The sequence below is a fragment of the Suncus etruscus genome, chromosome X (assembly GCF_024139225.1).
Source record: "Suncus etruscus isolate mSunEtr1 chromosome X, mSunEtr1.pri.cur, whole genome shotgun sequence".
Taxonomy (NCBI): Eukaryota; Metazoa; Chordata; class Mammalia; order Eulipotyphla; family Soricidae; genus Suncus; species Suncus etruscus.
In genome coordinates this window covers 37,238,436-37,256,079 of record NC_064868.1, presented here as the reverse complement: position 1 = coordinate 37,256,079, position 17,644 = coordinate 37,238,436, and the positions used below count along the sequence as shown (strand labels likewise).

The 17,644-nt window shown below is 35.6% G+C and overlaps 1 protein-coding gene across 1 annotated transcript in view; it reads right to left on the bottom strand.

Moving 5' to 3' along the window:
* Positions 1-17,644, bottom strand: part of CFAP47 (cilia and flagella associated protein 47) — a 433,368-nt gene that overhangs the window by 130,790 nt on the left and 284,934 nt on the right. Inside the window, exons 47-50 of the mRNA XM_049766890.1 lie at positions 12,917-13,113; positions 11,217-11,360; positions 10,268-10,441; positions 3,175-3,286 (exon numbers count right to left, since the gene is read on the bottom strand). Coding sequence (XP_049622847.1) covers positions 3,175-3,286; positions 10,268-10,441; positions 11,217-11,360; positions 12,917-13,113 — 627 coding nt within the window. The remainder of the gene's footprint in view (positions 1-3,174; positions 3,287-10,267; positions 10,442-11,216; positions 11,361-12,916; positions 13,114-17,644) is intronic.

Below are 17,644 nucleotides of genomic sequence, written 5' to 3'. Positions count from 1 at the left end.
AATAGGGTTTCATGGAGAAAAATAGAAAAATCAGTCAGACACTGCTCACTGCTCATTAAACAGTTTTACCCTTGGAAAACTTCCTCAGGCAAGTTTCCATGGCAACAGTAAAATATGACAAGGTCTTGGCCCTCTGCACTTGGTTCCCCCATCCCCCACAGCCTCCCTCCCTAGCTTCATGCTCCATCACTCCTATTGCTAATGAGGAATACTGTTAAGGAAACTTTCTGTACCGGTGGGCTTTTATCAACTTGTGAATGTCTTGGAGGCACATTAATTCTGTCAAAAAGTTTTTAAACAAGCATTTGCTCTGCTATGCATGATAAATTTAACTTTGTTTATTTAAAATCAACACAGACTGATAAAATTTGAGAATCAAGACTAAAGATGAAAGCCCTAAGGAGAACCTCTGCCAATTCTTTTTCAGTTCAGTTTTTCCTTTTAACCTTCTTTTGTAACTTTTCCATTTTCGGGTACCAAAAGCAAAGAGCGGAAGGCATATTGTCTCAAACAATATTCTGTGGCTCATCAGCAGTTAAAGAAATACAATACTGCAGACACATTTGTATCATGTTATTCAGCAGCATATTCTCTCTTTTCTTTTAAACTCTTAATTTTAATAGTAAAATAAATAGTAGTTTAGCTGAGCCTTTCTGCCTTTTTCCTCTCACCCTCCTCGCTTTTTTCCTTGCTTCATCCCTCCTCCCTCTCTTCCTTCCTTCCTTCCTTCCTTCCTTCCTTCCTTCCTTCCTTCCTTCCTTCCTTCCTTCCTTCCTTCCTTCCTCCCTCCCTCCTTCCCACCCTCCCTCCAACCCTCCCCCTTTCCCTCCCTTCCTCCATTCCTTCCTTCCTCCCTACCCTCCTTCCTTCCTTCCTCCCTCCATTCCTGCCTTCCTCCCTCCCTCCCTACCTTCCTTCCTTCTTCCCTCCCTACCTCCCTCCCTTTGTTCCTTCCTTCCTCCTCCCTTCCTCCCTCCCTCTCTTCCTTCCTCACTCCCTCCCCTCCTTCCTTCTTCCCTCCCTCCCTCCCTCCCTCTACTCCTTCCTCCCTCCCTCCATTCCATCTTCCCTCTCTACCTTCCTTCCTTCATTTCTTCCTCCCTCCCTCCCTTCCTTTACTCCCTTCTTTTCCCTTCTCCCTTCCTTCTCTCCTTCACTTTCTCCTTCCCTCCCTCCCTTCTTCCTTCCCTTCCTCTAAAAAAGCTTGGCAATGAGAAAGAGAAACCATAGATACTGGGGCTGGAGCGGTGGCACAAACAGTAAGGCATTTGCCTTGCATGCACTAACCTAGGACAGACCACAGTTCCATCCCTGGGCATCCCATATGGTCTGCCAAGCCAGGAATGATTCTTGAGCACATAGCCAGGAGTAACCCCTGAGTGGCACCAGGTGTGGCCCAAAATACAAAAATAAAGAAAAGAAAAGAAAAAGCATAGACAACAGAAAAAAATTACATTGATATTAATGACATTCATATACCTATTGTGGAAGATGACTTTATTTTCACTTCAGTAAGAATTTATGTTTTATTATTGGAATAGAAAATCAAAGCAGTGATTGATTGACATTAAATCTTCATAACAAATGGCCAAGGGCAACAGAACATGGGAAATGGTCTATAGAAGTCAAGGAAACTGAGGTAGTTTTATTTGGGGGTGGGGAGGATCTTAGACAATGGTGCAGGAAGAATTTATTCTTGTGGAGGTTGTGGTGTTGTAATGCTGTAAGAATGAAACTCTATCAGTAATAGTACTACAAATCATGATGGATCATAATAAAAATAAAGGAATAAACCAACAAAACCTGTGTGCTTTCAGTCCCATATACAATAGTGATTAAGTTGCATTTAGTAAAATTTTTAAAGTCTATAATAATTTCATAATATAAACATAAAATAAATCACTATAAAGTGTTTCATTTTCTACCAGACAGGAACATTTTCTGTTTGTTTTTGTTTTGAGTCACAACTAGAGGTATTCAGCGTTTCCTCCTGACTCTGTGCTGAGGGGTCACTCCTGGTGGGCTCAGGGGATGATATGGGGTGCCAGGAATCAAACTGGATTAGGCCATGTTCAAAGCAAATGCCCAACCTGTTGTACTATTACGCTGGCCACCCCTTTCCAAATAGGGCATCTTATTTCATTATTGAGTCATGGCCTCTAAGCTCCAGCTTGTTATTTTTCTATCAATTTTCGCCACTCATTTTCAAAGCCTATAAAAGGACATATATTCATTGCAAACCAAGAAGATGGCAAGAAGATGGTTCAGAACCATCAGGGCAATTTGCTTATTAAAAAAAAACAAAGAAAGAAAACATGCATATCAAAATCTTTAATCTGTTTTGATATATTGTGTGGTTATATAATGTCTGGTCCTATGAACAGGCATTCCTATATCCCAGTTTTAAAGCAAACGTAAGTAAAAGCCTAACAAAGCCATTCCCCCAACTTCTTGTTTTCCTAAACTCTTCTTTTGGTATGTAAAACCACACCTGGATTACAGGGCCTTTCTCACCCTGGTGGGTGGGATTCTGGATAATATAGAAAAAGTATTGACTTTGGGGGAGAAAAAGGTCACATGGGATAAGGAGCACAGGAAAAAGACATGGTTTAGGAGCACAGGTCAGGTAGAGCTTGGCAAAGAAAACAGATGGCAGGGAGATTCAAGGTAGAGAAAAACTGTGAGGAATAGTGAGCTGACTCCAATAAATATCTTTTCTGACTGCTGTGTATTATTTCTCTGTTGCTACTACCCTTCTTCATCAGACCTGTCACCTGAGGGTTTCGAAATATGGTGCCTGGGCAGGCCTCACCCAACACTTGAATTAAATTTTTATTTTTAATCTATACCAGTAAACTGTTAGCTGGTTCAATAGCTGCAATAATTGTGTGAAAGGAGTAACACAACTATACGTTGTGATATCCTTAACTAAATATTTGCAATGTGAGGAATTTATACCATGGAACAATTCAAATACATTGCTAAGAAGATATACTGCAAAAAATAAAAAATGCTTTTCACAATGCTTGAATCATTTAGAACTATTAACTGAGATACACAGCTGAATTTCCCTCTGGATCATTAATTAGAAATGGGAAAAGTAACTTGCATCTGAATTTGCTTTCACTATTTCCATTCTGGTATTGTAGTTAGTAATTATTTATGTTTTGTTACCTGTAAATTTACCGCTTTTCTTAGGTTTTATGTGCAGAGCATATGGAACCTTACTGTTAGCTTCTACAGTGATGAATGGAGCTCCCCACACCATTGAAAGATCTGAAACAACCTGGAAAAGAGAAATCAAAACCAAGATTTAGAAAATACTGTCATTCACAGGAAATTAGTGTGAAACAATTGAAAACACAGAAAAAACAACTCCCAAATTATCATTTAAATGCTCCCATTTAAGCTAGTGCTTTTAAATGACAATAAACCAGAAAACACTTCAAGAGAAGAAAATTTGAGACATATAAAAATAGAACAAAGGGAATGATTTCTTTTCTGTTAACTACTTATAGCAAGATACTTAAGATCTGTTTATCTTGTACAAGACATACTCACTTTTTCTTTGTGTAATTTGATGAACAAAAGACAAATCATTTCAATAAACTTCTAAAACTATATTAATATAGCACATAAAGAAAATGTAAATAGCATTTCACAGCAATCCTTTTAAACTTCCTTGCTAGTTCTAGTACATTTGTAGCTTTCTGAGGGATCATATTGCATAAACCCGAGAGTCTAAAAATTAATCCTGTGTCTCTATAGAATTGACTATTACATTAAATATTTAGAGCAAATGAATCATATGTAGTCTTCTGTAAATGTGAAGATGTATCTCATTGGTAGTTTAATATAATTTTAATTTAATTTCCCTTATGATTAATAATATGTCTATATTTTCATGTGCTTATTGTCCACATATATAACCCCATTAAAGTAATATATATGCAAACACTGCTTTTTGAAAGCTGTATTTTTGTTACTTTCCTATTGAACAGTAGAAAACTTTTATTAATTCAGAAACATATTGAATTAGTATATTTCTAGACAGTGTATTATTCTTTTGCATTCATTAACATGTCTATTTTATACCAGCACAAATTTTTCTTTTATATTCTAGCTTTGTTAGGTGGTTTGCAATTTTTCAATTAGGGATTGAGAATCAACAGATATTATTTCTTATTTCATGAGATCACTGTGGTTGTTCTGTGTCTCTTGATTGCCTATATGAATTTCAGTATTACCTTATGAAATTCTGCATTCTTTAAAAAATAGTGAGCTTGGATATTGACAAACTATGTTGTGTGCAATATATTTAGGTAATTAATCCACAATACCAATATTTCTTCTTATCCACAGCACTGAATATCCTTCCACTTATTTTAAATTTATCTTCAACAATATTTCAAAGTTTTCATTATAGAAGTATTATTGTAATTATTGTCTTCTCAACTAATTCTAAAGCATTTTATTTTTGTTATTATTATGATTAATTTTATATGGGACTAAATAGATATACTACTGATTTTCACTTATTGCCTTTAAATTCTACAAATCTTCTGAACTTGTTAGTGCTAACAGTACTGTCCATAAATGCCTTTTAATTTTCCATTTATAAAGCATATCTGGTAAACAGAAATAGTCTGATTTCTTTTCCATCTGAAGGTCTTTTAACTTTTTCACTAACTACTTTTCTTGCTTCAATGTTGAGTAGATGCAGCAAGAGTAAAAATTCTAGTTTTGTTTTATTTTTATTAACTTTATTAGGTAAAATTAGTGTTTCACCATTAAGTCATTGGATTTTTCTGAATTCCTAGAATGTCTTAGCACCATGAAAAACTGTCAAGTTAGATCAAGTCTTGGGACCATTAAGAAACTTCATTTTAAGGGCTGATTTTTACTTTTAAAGAGCATATATATGTTTTTTCCTACAAGAATGAAATCAAATTAGAGCTAAAAATGGAAAGCGGTCTGAGAAATAGCACAAGAAGACTTTCCCACGCATATTGCTGAGCCCAGTGAAAATTCCTGGCCCACATAAGGCCCACTAAGCACTGCCTTTGGCAACTTTAGTGTTAAATTATTATTGCTAAATATATCTCGCAAATGTCCTAAGGACTGGACCTTTCCATTAGAGCCAGATCTGAAACTAGTCAAGTAATGACAATACTTTGCTGGTGCTAAATTGTTAACAAGGTACTGAGGACAGGAATTATGAGGAAAGCCCCAGTCAATCTAACTTCCCTTGTTTGAAATATTGCTAGTTTCAGAACTGTTATTGTTTTAAAGATTGGAATGGATGGTGTTTATTTTTAGTAGCTGGGTGCTTTTTATTGTAGTTGCTTGTTGTTTTTGTTTGTTTTTGTTTTGTCTTGCTTTTCCTCTTTTTTCCCTTTCTTCTTTTAAATAGATATTTATAACATCTAGATAGAATCCTCCCAGTTATTTTTTTTACAACAGAACCACATAACTTGAATCATCTTTTTCTGTCTCATAAATTGGGGGGGGGGATGGAGCATACCAGGACCTAACAGTCCTATGAATATTGAGTGGAAATAAAAAATGACCAGACATATTTTTTTGGTCATACCCAGCAGTGCTCAGGGGTTACTCCTGGCTCTATGCTCAGAAATTGCTTCTGGCAGGCTTGGATTCGAACCATTATCCTTCTGCATGCAAGGCAAACACTCTACTTCCATGCTATCTCTCTGGGTTATACACCAAACTCAAAGTCAATGACAAAATAATCAATACCCAATCTACAACAAGCTATGCACAGAGGGGCACAGTTACACTAGCAGTCTGGGGGGCAAATGAGGGAGATATGGGATGCATGCTGGGTACAGAGATGGAGGGAAGACAACACCGGTGGTGGGAATGGCCCTGATTCATTGTCACTATGTACCTTAAATATTACTGTGAAAGAGTCTTAAATCACCTTTATCACAATAAACATTATTTTAAAATAAATGAAAAATGTTTTCCTATCCCCACCACTTCCTCCTTCCCTTCCCCCTCCCTTCTCCCTCCCTCCTTTCCTTCCTTTCTCTTTCCTTCCTCCTTCCCTCCCTCCCTTCCTCCCTCCCACTAGCAGTGGTCTGGGCTTACTCCTGATTCTGTGCTCAGGAATCACTGTGGTCAGGCTCAAGGGACCATATGGGTATCAACGATAAAACCCACACCTGCTGCTTCAAGGCAAGTGTCCTATCTGCTGTACTATCTCTCTGGCCTCTCTAGTCCTTTCCTCCCTCCTTCCCTCTAACCCTCTCTCCCTTCTACCAGCTGGTATTAGGGTTTACACCTGACTCTGTGATCAGGGATTACTCCTGGCAAGGCTCAGAGAACTATATGTGATGTTGAATATTCAACTTGGGCCAGACAAGTGCAAGAACTCACCTAAAGTTCTGTTACTCTAGCCCTGAGACTATTTCTATATTAAAGAAAATAATCCAAGAAAGAGAAACTTAAATAATGATGAGAGATACTGTGAATCATCCTGAGTACCCCAATCAACTTTATTTTACAGAATGAAGAGGGAGAATCAGAAGTATTTCAATGGTGAAAGAAAACACAATGAATCTGAACTCTAGACAATAGGTTTCTAAGATCAACCTTTCTCCCTAGCAGTGTTTTAATTATTCCTCAACAGAATTTATGTTGAAATACAAACATTAAGCTAAATATCATGCTACTGGCCAGTAGCATGCATCAACTGAGAAAATCTTAATTTTCAAATAAAGAAAGGTAATATTTATATGAATTCTAGGAATTAATATTTCTTAGATCTTAAGTATACTTCTGTTTTATTTTAACTTGTTGGAGCCATTAGAATATAGGGATAAAGAGACTGTGTCAACCACAAATGCACTTTTTATTATTTTAACGAAATAATTACCATTAATTAAATGAACATGAAATTGATTACAATTGTTCACAGAAAGAACAGCTGTAAAACTCAACAGTCTGAAAGTAAAATGACTCGATTCTTCCGCATTAGTCTGATATTAAAAGGATAGAAACACAAACTTCAATTATTACTCTTTATAAGAATAATCTTGTTCCAGCCTAATATTTAATTTGATATACTTAATAAAACATTATTACTATTCTTAAGGTCTATGTTTTAAAACACATTTATTCTAAAGAAAAATGGTTAAAGCCTATAGACAGCTCTGCTTTAAATGAAATAAGGCAGAGTTATAAAATGAATTTATAAGTTATAAATCTATTTATTTTCCTTTAACTTGTTTTCATCAAACTCTGAAGTTGGGTCATAATTAAATACTGGAAGAGGAGAAGGCATAATGAAATTTTTTCTTTATGTATCAGTAGAATTACAATCATGATTTTCCTCCACTCTCTTTATTCCCTTTCATCTTCATTTAAGACACCAATTAAGGGGACAAAGCGGTGGCACAAGTGGAAAGGCATCTACCTTATGCACACTAGCCTAGGATGGAGCACGGTTCAATCACCCGGAGTCCCATATGGTTCTCCAAGCCAGGAGCTATTTCATAACACATAGCCAGGAATAACCCCCGAGTGTCACCAAGTGTGGCCCAACCCCCCTTCAAAAGACACCAGTTATGTTTTTAACTCCTTATTAAACCATCCTTGAACACGTATTATGGCTGAATACCATAGTTTTTGTTTAATATAAAATTATTGATGGGAAAAATGTTATTTGCCTCACAATTCAGTGCTGGCAGAAGTAATTATTAATAGAAATATAATCTAGTAGGAAAGATGGCAAGAAGTGGAAAAAGAGTGGCAGGATTCTAACCTGAGTTTAAAGGGATAGAAAAACATTATAGTGAAGTGGTATCAAAGGCTGAACTTGAATGAAAAAAAAAAGGTAGAAATAAAGAAATGAAAGATAAGGTGTGAGAAAGGGATTTTTGAATTGTATTTTTGTATAGGGTATATCCCTAGGAGTGGTATAGCTGGATCATATGGGAGCTCAATTTCCTGGGTTTTGAGGAATCTTCATATTGTTTTCCTTAAAAGCTTGACTAGACGGCATTCCCACCAGCAGTGAATAAGAGGTCCTTTCTCTCCACATCCCTGCCAGAAATGATTGTTCTTGTTCTTTCTGATGTGTGCCAGTCTCTGTGGCTTGAGATGGTACATCATAGTTTGGGGTCCCGTTTACTCCTTTATTTGTTATTTGTGTATCTTCAAAGAGTTCCCAGAATGAGAAATTGATTCCCATCCCTTTCTCCCCTTTTGGAGGGAGATCTTGGTAATATTTATCCACAGCAAATAATCCACACAGACAGGAGGGTTAAGGGGTATAATGTTGGGTGAAGAGAGTCCTTTGTCAGCCAGCTGCTAGCTCCAAAAAACACCTAGAGCCATCCAGCAAACTCTCCCAAAAGACCCCGAAAACCTCGCTCCCAAACTATTTATTCCGCTCTGAACTGCGCCCCCACCTGGATGGTCAAGGTGGGACAACGGGTAAAGAATAATCTTATGGAAATGTTTTCATGTACAACACATAGTTGTTTTGATTTACATATCCCTGATGATTAGTGATGTGAGCATTTTTTCATGTGCCTTTTGGCCATTTGTATTTCTTCTTTGACAAACTTTTTGAAAATCCCTTCATCACACCTGTATTCATTGCAGCACTATTTACAATAGCCAGATTATGGAATCAACCAAGATGCACTTCAATGGATGAATGGCTAAAGAAACTGTAGTACAAATACACATTGGAATATTATGCAGCCATCAGGAAGATGAATTTCCTATACGTGAATGTACATGGAATCTATTATGTTGAGTGAAATAAGTTAGAGGGAGAGAGCTAGACATAGAATAGTCTCATTCATCTATGGGTTCTAAGAGAAATTAAGGACATTATTGCAATAATGCCCAGAGACAATACAGATTAGGGCCAGAAGGAACAGCTCACAATCTGAAGCTCACCACAAAGAGTGGTGAGTGCAGTTAGAGAAATAGCTACAGTAACAACTATCATGACAATCTTAATGAATGTGAGAAGCTTGTCAGGGTTGAAAAGGAGGGAGGGGGCAGGTAGTAGGAATGTTGCACTGGTGAAGGGGGTTGTTCTTTTTATGAGAAAAACCCAACTACAATTATGCTTGTAATCATGGTGTTTAAATAAAGATTCATAATTTTAAAAAAAGGAAAACAATAAAAAAAGAAAGATAAGGACTTGGGAAGTGATTTCCAGACAGTAACCAAAGAAAATATTTTACACATATTCCTTAGTGTTGCTGGAGTAGTGGCAAAGGGAGGAACTAAACAAGGGAGGACTAAGCAGGGGGATTAAAGAGGGGACTAAATAAATAGGGGCACTTGACTGGATGACAGTGAAAACTGCCTGGCCTGATTCTGAATTTAAGAAATGATGTTGAAGAGTATTCGCAGGGGAATAACAAGGTAAGATTTTAATTATAATATTTACTCTGCAATACAGTAAGAAAAGAAAAAAATTGAAGTGCACAATTTCCAGAAATAGCAAAAAAAAAAAAGAATGAAAAGAAAATAAAAAAAGAGCTGGAAAGTTCAGATGATTTCTAAATTTCTGTCATATTCTCTTAAACTGAAGAGACAGTTTAAGCTCCTTTGAATGATTCAACTGGGCATAGGACACTTCACAGATAAGGATAGAAGGAGGCATTTTTAGTTTCGATTTGAATTAAATCAAATGAGGAACAAGTAAAAATTCATAAAATATGAATGTATAAGTACATGGTTCTGCATTTCCTTTACCATTCACACTAGTAAATGACAGGATGATCTAAAATTTTGAATGTTATAGAAAGTTCAGATTAAAATTTCAAAATCTGTTTCTAAAATTTTTTTTAAAAAGTTGTTTTATTATTTTGTACAAGATTCTCATGTGAAACTGCATGTTACCCAAGCAGAATTTTTGTTTGAATGGTTCTGGGTCCATAATCAAAAGTACTCAGAGCTTTCTCCTGATTATGCTTTAATGAATCACTCCTGGCAGGGTTAAGGAAATATGTTGGGTGCTGGGGATTGAATCCAAGTCAGCTATATGCAAGGCAAGTGTCCTAATATTGTACTATCCTTCCAAACCACAAGTAGATTTTAAATGTTTCATAACTATACATTAATTGATAAATAGTTAAATAAACTTTAGGAGCTGATAGATTTATAAAAAGTATAATCTTAACCATCTTATTTGATTCATCTTCATCAAGCTGAATATGTTTTGATTTTCATATAATTCAATATGGAACTTAAAATTAAAAATACAATAAAACCTTACCTTATATGTTAGGGCAGTTTTTGTATAATTGGGCACCGTTATGGTTCTTCTTATTTCATTCCCCACTCGACAGTCCACAAAGAGTTTTTCTGTAGGCAGCGGTGATTTTGCAACCCCTTTTATTTCAAATACATGTTCTGAAGTATCTACTTCATTTATTAAAATAAGTTTTCCCTGTAACAAATCAGACAAATATCAGCTCTGCAGGAGTCATAGTTATTTGTCAAACAACACCTGCTATCCTATTCTTCTTGAACCTGATTAATGAAATGATATTTCAAGTAGGTGAAGGTCACTGACTTTTCCTTTTCCTGTGTAAATACATCTACTGAATGAAAATGTAACTGCCTTTAGAAAAAAACATTTGAATTATCTCCATTATCTTTAAACCATAGCAATTTCAACTATAAAATGTAAGTGTACTTATATTTTTGACAAATCAATATGTTTAAAAAATATTTTCTGGTGCCATAGAGCCAGTTCAAAAGTCTAAAGTCCATGTTTTCTTTGTATGTGGGAAGTCAGTCTCAATTCCTGGCACTACAGGTCTCCCAAAGCATAACCAGGAGCAATAACAGAACAATGAATGAAGGAAAGATGCTGAGCACTGTCATGTCCAGCCCAAAGAGGAAACTATAGAAAAGAAAATGTTTCATGAATTACCAACTTCAAAAATGAATAAATTCAAAAGGACCAATGCTTTTACATTAAAAAGGAAGTTATTTATAAATAACCTCAATCTAAATATTATAGTCAATAGTTACATTCAGAACATTTACCCTTTAAATTAAAATATTCAGTAAAATTTCAAGCAGAGTGAACACTAGTGGTCAAATTCATGGAAATTATAATCTCATAGCAAAAGACTTATCATAAATTATATAAGTTCACATTATATATTGTCTTCTTAAAACATTCATATCAGGGGGTATAATCAATGTGTTCATACCATGATTTCACATTCCAAAATAGGCTTGAATGTAAGAGGATAGTCTTTTATTTTCTGCGATTCAATATGTATAACAGAAGGTCCAGAAAACCAATCTCCTTGTATTTCAGCTCGACATTTCCAATCTTTATCTGACCTATTAATCTAAAGCATTAAAAAAGGCAGAAAATTGTCAGAAGAATTACATTGATAAAAACAGATCTACATATTACTTGGTAATTTAAAAATAAAATTATACTAATCATATATAATATTACAATTATTAAGATTATATATGACCATTTTAATTTCTTCTTTAAAATTGCAACATTTGAAAGTCAACAATATTTATTAACAATGTTTCAAATGGGCTGGAGCATTAGTATAGCTATTAAAGCATTTGCTTTGCATGCAGCTGACCCTAGTCAATTCCTGGCATCCCATTGGTCCCCAGAGCACAATCAGGAATGATTTCTAAATACAGAGCCAGGAGTAACCCCTGAGCACTTCCAGGTATGACACCCAAAAAGATATTAAAAATAGGGGGCAGAGCAATAGTATAATCATAAGGCATTTGCCTTGCATGCGGCCGACACAGGATGGACCCTGGTTTGAACCCTGGCATCCTAGATAATCCCCCAAGCCTGCCAGGAGCGACTTCTGAGTGCAGGGCCAGGAGTAGTAGCCACTGATCACTGCTGGGTATGACCCAAAAACCAAAAAAAGAAAAAAGAAATTAAAAATAATGTCTCCATCAGCAATACTACTCGTAGGAGATACCCTAGGAACAACAACAACAACAACAACAAAACATTACAAAAATGCCCTCTGCACTCCTATGTTCATCACAGCACTATTTACAGTAGTTAGGATCTGAAAGCAACCCAGGTGCCCAACAACAAATGAGTAGTTAAAGAAACGGTGGCATCTCTACACAATGGAATACTATGCAGCCATTAGGACAAATGAAGTCATGAAATTTGCTTATACATGGATGGACAGGGATAGTATTATGCAAAGTGAAATTAATCAGAGTAAGAAGGATAAACTTAGAATAACCTCACTCATCTGTGGTATATAAGAATAATGAAAGACAGTGTGGGGATGAAAAAAATCAGGGGATAGATATATATCACATAAAATGTGAAAAAAAAAGAGAATATTTCCAGGGGTAGAGCAATAGTAAAGCTGGTAGGGCATTTGCCTTGCACATGGCAGACTTGGGTTCAGAATTTGGAACAGAGTGTGATTTGAAGAACTCTACTTAGTGGGACCAGGAAGAAGAACATTCAAGTAGAACTTTGATAGTAGGTTAAGGACATTCAGGTTAATTTTTTTTGGGGGGGGGGCCACATCCATTTGATGCTCAGGGGTTACTCCTGGCTAAGCACTCAGAAATTTCCCCTGGCTTGGGGGGACCACATGGGACGCCGGGGGATTGAACCACGGTCCTTCCTTGGCTAGTGCTTGCAAGGCAGATACCTTAACTCTAGCGCCACCTCACCGGCCTCATCAAGTTAATTTTTAAGCAGGATTCAGGAGTAATGTATGAGGTTAGTAATACCATAGCATTCACATTTAGGAATAAAATTTACATCTATTTGAAACAACAATTGGTTCATAAATAATGCAATTCAATATCAGCAACTATTTGGAAAACGCAAGGGAGATAGCAGCAAGCAGTGGGAATGAAGGAAAGTACCAAAACATGTTGAACTTACTACTGGAATATTCTGGGTGATGGCTTCAAATGCACGTGTTTGAAATTCAAATCTACCTTCGGCCCGTTCTTCATCCACAACACCTTCTATTTGAAAGATTCGTACATCATACTTAGATTTTAATAAAATTTCACATGGGTAGCGTCCAGCACTGAGAGGAAAAAACTGTAAAGGAACTGCAATGGACGCATCTGGTTCTAGAAAATAAATAAAGATATTATTTTTGAGAGGATGACATAAATTCTAATAGTTTTGTTTTGTTTGGAAAAGCAATCTTGAATACTTCTCAATTTGTATGTACTGTATAAAAGAGACAAGGTCGTACAATAACAACAAAGTCAAGGAAGTCCAGTTCATGGTAGGAAACCTGTCACTAATAGCAGGGGATTACAGTTAGGGTAGAGAAGGGAATACTAGGACAATGATAGTTGTAAATGATTATCTGTGACAAGAACTGGATGCTGAAAGAAGGTAATTTGATTATACATGATATATACCTCTTCAGTAACAATACTGTAAACCACAGTATCTAAAAGGAAAGAAAAAGGCAGAGGGGGAGAGAAGAAAAATATCTTTCACAAAGGGTGATAGGGGAGAGGGTAGGGGATTAGAAGGAAAATGGGGTACTTTGTGGTGAGAAATGTGCACTAATGAACGGTGTTGTATACTGTATGGCTGAAGCTCAATCATGAACAACGTTGTAACTGTTTTATCTCATGGTGATTCAATTAAAATTTATTTTTAAAAATAAACCTTATCAGACTGGAGAGATAGCATGGAGGTAAGACCTTTGCCTTGCATGCAGAAGGACGGTGGTTTGAATCCCGGCATCCCATATGGTCCCCTTAGACTGCCAGGAGCAATTTCTGAGCAGAGCCAGGAGTAACCCCTGAGCATTGCTGGTGTGACCCAAAAAACAAACAAAAAAATAAAGCTTATAAAAATAGAAAATAAATAAATCAATAAAATCTTATAAAAATAGAAAAAAATCATGTTCAATTAATACTTCCATACCACAGTGTTATGACATTTACCTAAAAGCATCTTTTCTGGTAGGCATTTATCTATGCTAGCTTTTCGATTTCAAGATCACCATTTTAAAATTTTCCATGATATGAGAAAATTTTTTAGCCCTGGGTCAGAAGGACAGTACAGGAGGTACTTGTGTACCTTGTACTTGTGCTTGCCTTGTGTGCAGCTAACTCAGTTTCATTCCCTAGTTCCACATATGGTCTCTCAAGAACTGCTATGAGAGATCCCTGAGAATAGCCAATGAGTCAGAAATAAAATGAATAAATACCCTCAAACCTAAGGTAAAGTAAAATACTATAATACAAACACCACTGCTAATGGCCTAATATTTAAGTACTCAGTGAATGAAAAAATTATTTAGTAGGCTAATTAGATGCCAAGAAAATGAGTCACTTCAATAAGAACATTAACATTTTTATACAATTTTGAAAACAAATTGAGGGTTAGCTTGTGTCTTTTCTATATTTATGTAATGTGTTGTGCTATAAACTGTGATGTATATGAATTAGCACATGTAAGTTCAGTATTACTTTTTGTTATATGTATCTTATTTAATGCTATACATTTCACTGTATATTAGAATATACTAAAAAAGATCCCATTTAAGATCTTTATTATATCTAACCTAAATTCAAATTTCTCAACTAATATAACAAAAGAAAGTCTGACAGAACATTATTTTTATTCTATCCTATTCAAATACAAATCTAATTTTGGAATAAAAATTTTCCTGTCAAAAAGAACTCTAGGCACATTTATCATTAGTTGTTCAATTGATTACTTTAATTCTGAGAAAAGTATTTGAGTCATGGCAGTATCATTAGAAAAATTCAGGGAAGATAATTATTTGATCAAAATTTGTTGCATTATTAACAGGAATAAAGAAACCTCATTTCTCTCTTGCATGAAGAGACTAAAATTAAAATATTGAGAGTAGGCTATTTAAATAAAATCACACTTAGATGATGAACCTTAAATAACTCAACAGTAATTATTATTTTCATCAAAGATAAAGAACAGCTATCCATTTAATCACAAATAATAATCAAAATGCATCAGTTGAAGTAAAAGTGTTTTTCAAAAGCTTTATGTTACATGCCTTTCCGTTTCACAAAAAATATTCATTTCCTAATGGTGCTGAGTCTGAAAGTGAAAGCCAAGGACAATCACATGTGTGTACATACATTTTTCAACTAGCAAAATGTTCATGGGTAAGATTCTAAGTAATTCACAGTGCCAGACTTTCTGCCACAAAAGTCCAAAAATAAATTCATAATAACGTACAAATTCATTGAAATAAAGGTTCTATGTCTTAAGATATATTAATTAAACAACACATGCAGGCTAGGGAGACAGCTCAGTGGTTATTTATCAGTAGAAGTGGTCTTTGATCTTCTAAGTACCACTTAGTGAACCATCCCCTCCCAAAACCATTATTTGTTTTTTTTTTTTCATTTTAAAACACAAATAATTTAATTGGCTGAAATCAGAAAAACATATAGAATAATCATATAACAAGAAGTCGTTTCTGGATAAAGGGTTTCTTCCATATATCCTATACATGAAATAGAAGAGGCAAAACTAATTGTGATTATTTTAGAATCTCAGACATTTTACTGGGTTCATTGCACCACCTCCCATCATTCCCTTTTAGCAGCGTGCATGTTTTCTCAAACTTCTTTCCAATTTTTCACACAATAAAAGAGGCTTTCCAAACTATCATCTCCCCTTGTACATCACAAAAATATCTCATAGTTTGAGGAGGGTCTGTGCTTAGGGATCACATACAGTAATTACCTACCTGGTGTTATTTGAGAGTTCACTGATAGTGCCTGGTAATGTAGCATTTGCTTAGGCCTAGCAGTGCTAAAAGTCACTAGAGCAACACCAGACATTATTTTGGTGCTAGAAGGGTTGTGATGCTAGGGATTCATGCAGTACTGGAGTTGTTATTCAGATTCCTGAGCAAAGTATGTGTTCCAGCCCTACGAATTATCCCCTGCCCCTCTTTGGCATTTAGCCATACCATTAGACAAATGTTTTTCAGGGAAACTATGGCTTTCTCCATAAAACACACTCTCTAAACACACAAGGATGGTCAGATTTCACATGAATAAAGCAAGAAACAACTGCTCATACGTAAAGATGAAGCTCTTCGCAAATGATGTCAAAATTTGTGGAAAATAGGGGCCAGAGAGATAGCACAGCAGGGCATTTACCTTGCACGAAGCTGATCCAGGACGGATGGTGGTTAGAAATCTAGCAACCCATATGGTCCCCTGTGCCTACCAAGAGCAATTCTGAGCGAAGAGCCAGGAGTAACCCCTGAGCACTGCCGGCTATGACACAAAAATTTTGTGGACAATAATTCATTTTTTGCACCTTTGTTGGAAAACAGGTGAATTCTAAGACAACCCCTATATATTCCTTGTGCAAGTGAGCCCCAATTGCTTATGGAAATTGCTCATCAATACTTCCTGAATCTTCTATTTGCTGCCTATAACTCACATATTCCTTTGGCCTATGGCAACTGATATCACTTCTCAAATTACCTGCTCTTAATATGAGCTTATATATATTATAATATATGTACCTGAGTACATATATTATATAATCCCCAATATGGTGATTTACAGCAACAAATTATTTGCTGATGAGTTTATGCTCTAACCTCCCATAAGAAAGCATATCTGCTTCATGTGGTACTAGCTAAATTTACTTATGAACCAGAACCACAATGGGGGATTCTGTGAACAAGTAGTCTCATAGAGGAAAATTTCTTTTTATGTAGTACCAAAGGATTTCCAGTAGCAAATGAAACAAAACAAAAAAATATGAGTCTTGTTATATAAATGGATATCATAGTTCTCATTCCATCACATTTTTCAGTAGTTCACTAACCAGACTAAATCATAATACTAATACAAAATCAAGTGCACATGAAGAAATGATCAAATGAATTTTCACTGAAACAATCTACAAATATCATAATTGCAAAGAAAGATATACAATGAACTAAGTTAAAAATTGCCTTCTAATGTTAATTCTGATTACATATTTGTGACCTTTGGCAAATTATTTAGAAGCGGTTTTTTTTTAAACCTGAAGTTCTTAATCTCTTTAAGTTAAAGAGTGAGATTTAATAGTAGCTTTCAAATATTTAATTCCTTGGGCTTCGGGGTACTGTATCTGACTGAAAATTAACCAACATGTTATTTCAATGGATAAAATAAATTAACTTGGAGTTGATCTGCTTGAAATAGAAAGAGAAGCTAAAAACTCTGTTACACCCATACTTTCTTCTCAGAAAACCAAAATATTGAAGAAGAGTATTAGATATCTTATAGATATTAGACATTAGATACTTTATCTCAGGTTTCTTTCTGACTTAATTTTTTTGTTTGGTTTTTTTTGGGGAGTCACACACTCAGCAGCACTCAGGGGTTACTCCTGGCTCTACTACACTCAGAAATCTCTTCTGGCAGGCTCAGCAGACCATATGGGATGCTGAGATTCAAACCACTGTCCTACTGCATGCAAGGCAAATGACTTACTCCATGCTATCTCTCCAGCCCCTCTGACTTAACTTTTTTTATCTGACTTAATATTTTAGTTTTACCAAAACACATGAAAATATGTTTGGGATAAATTAATTAGTATATTAGTCTTAGCTTCTGTAGTTAATTCTCAGTAAGC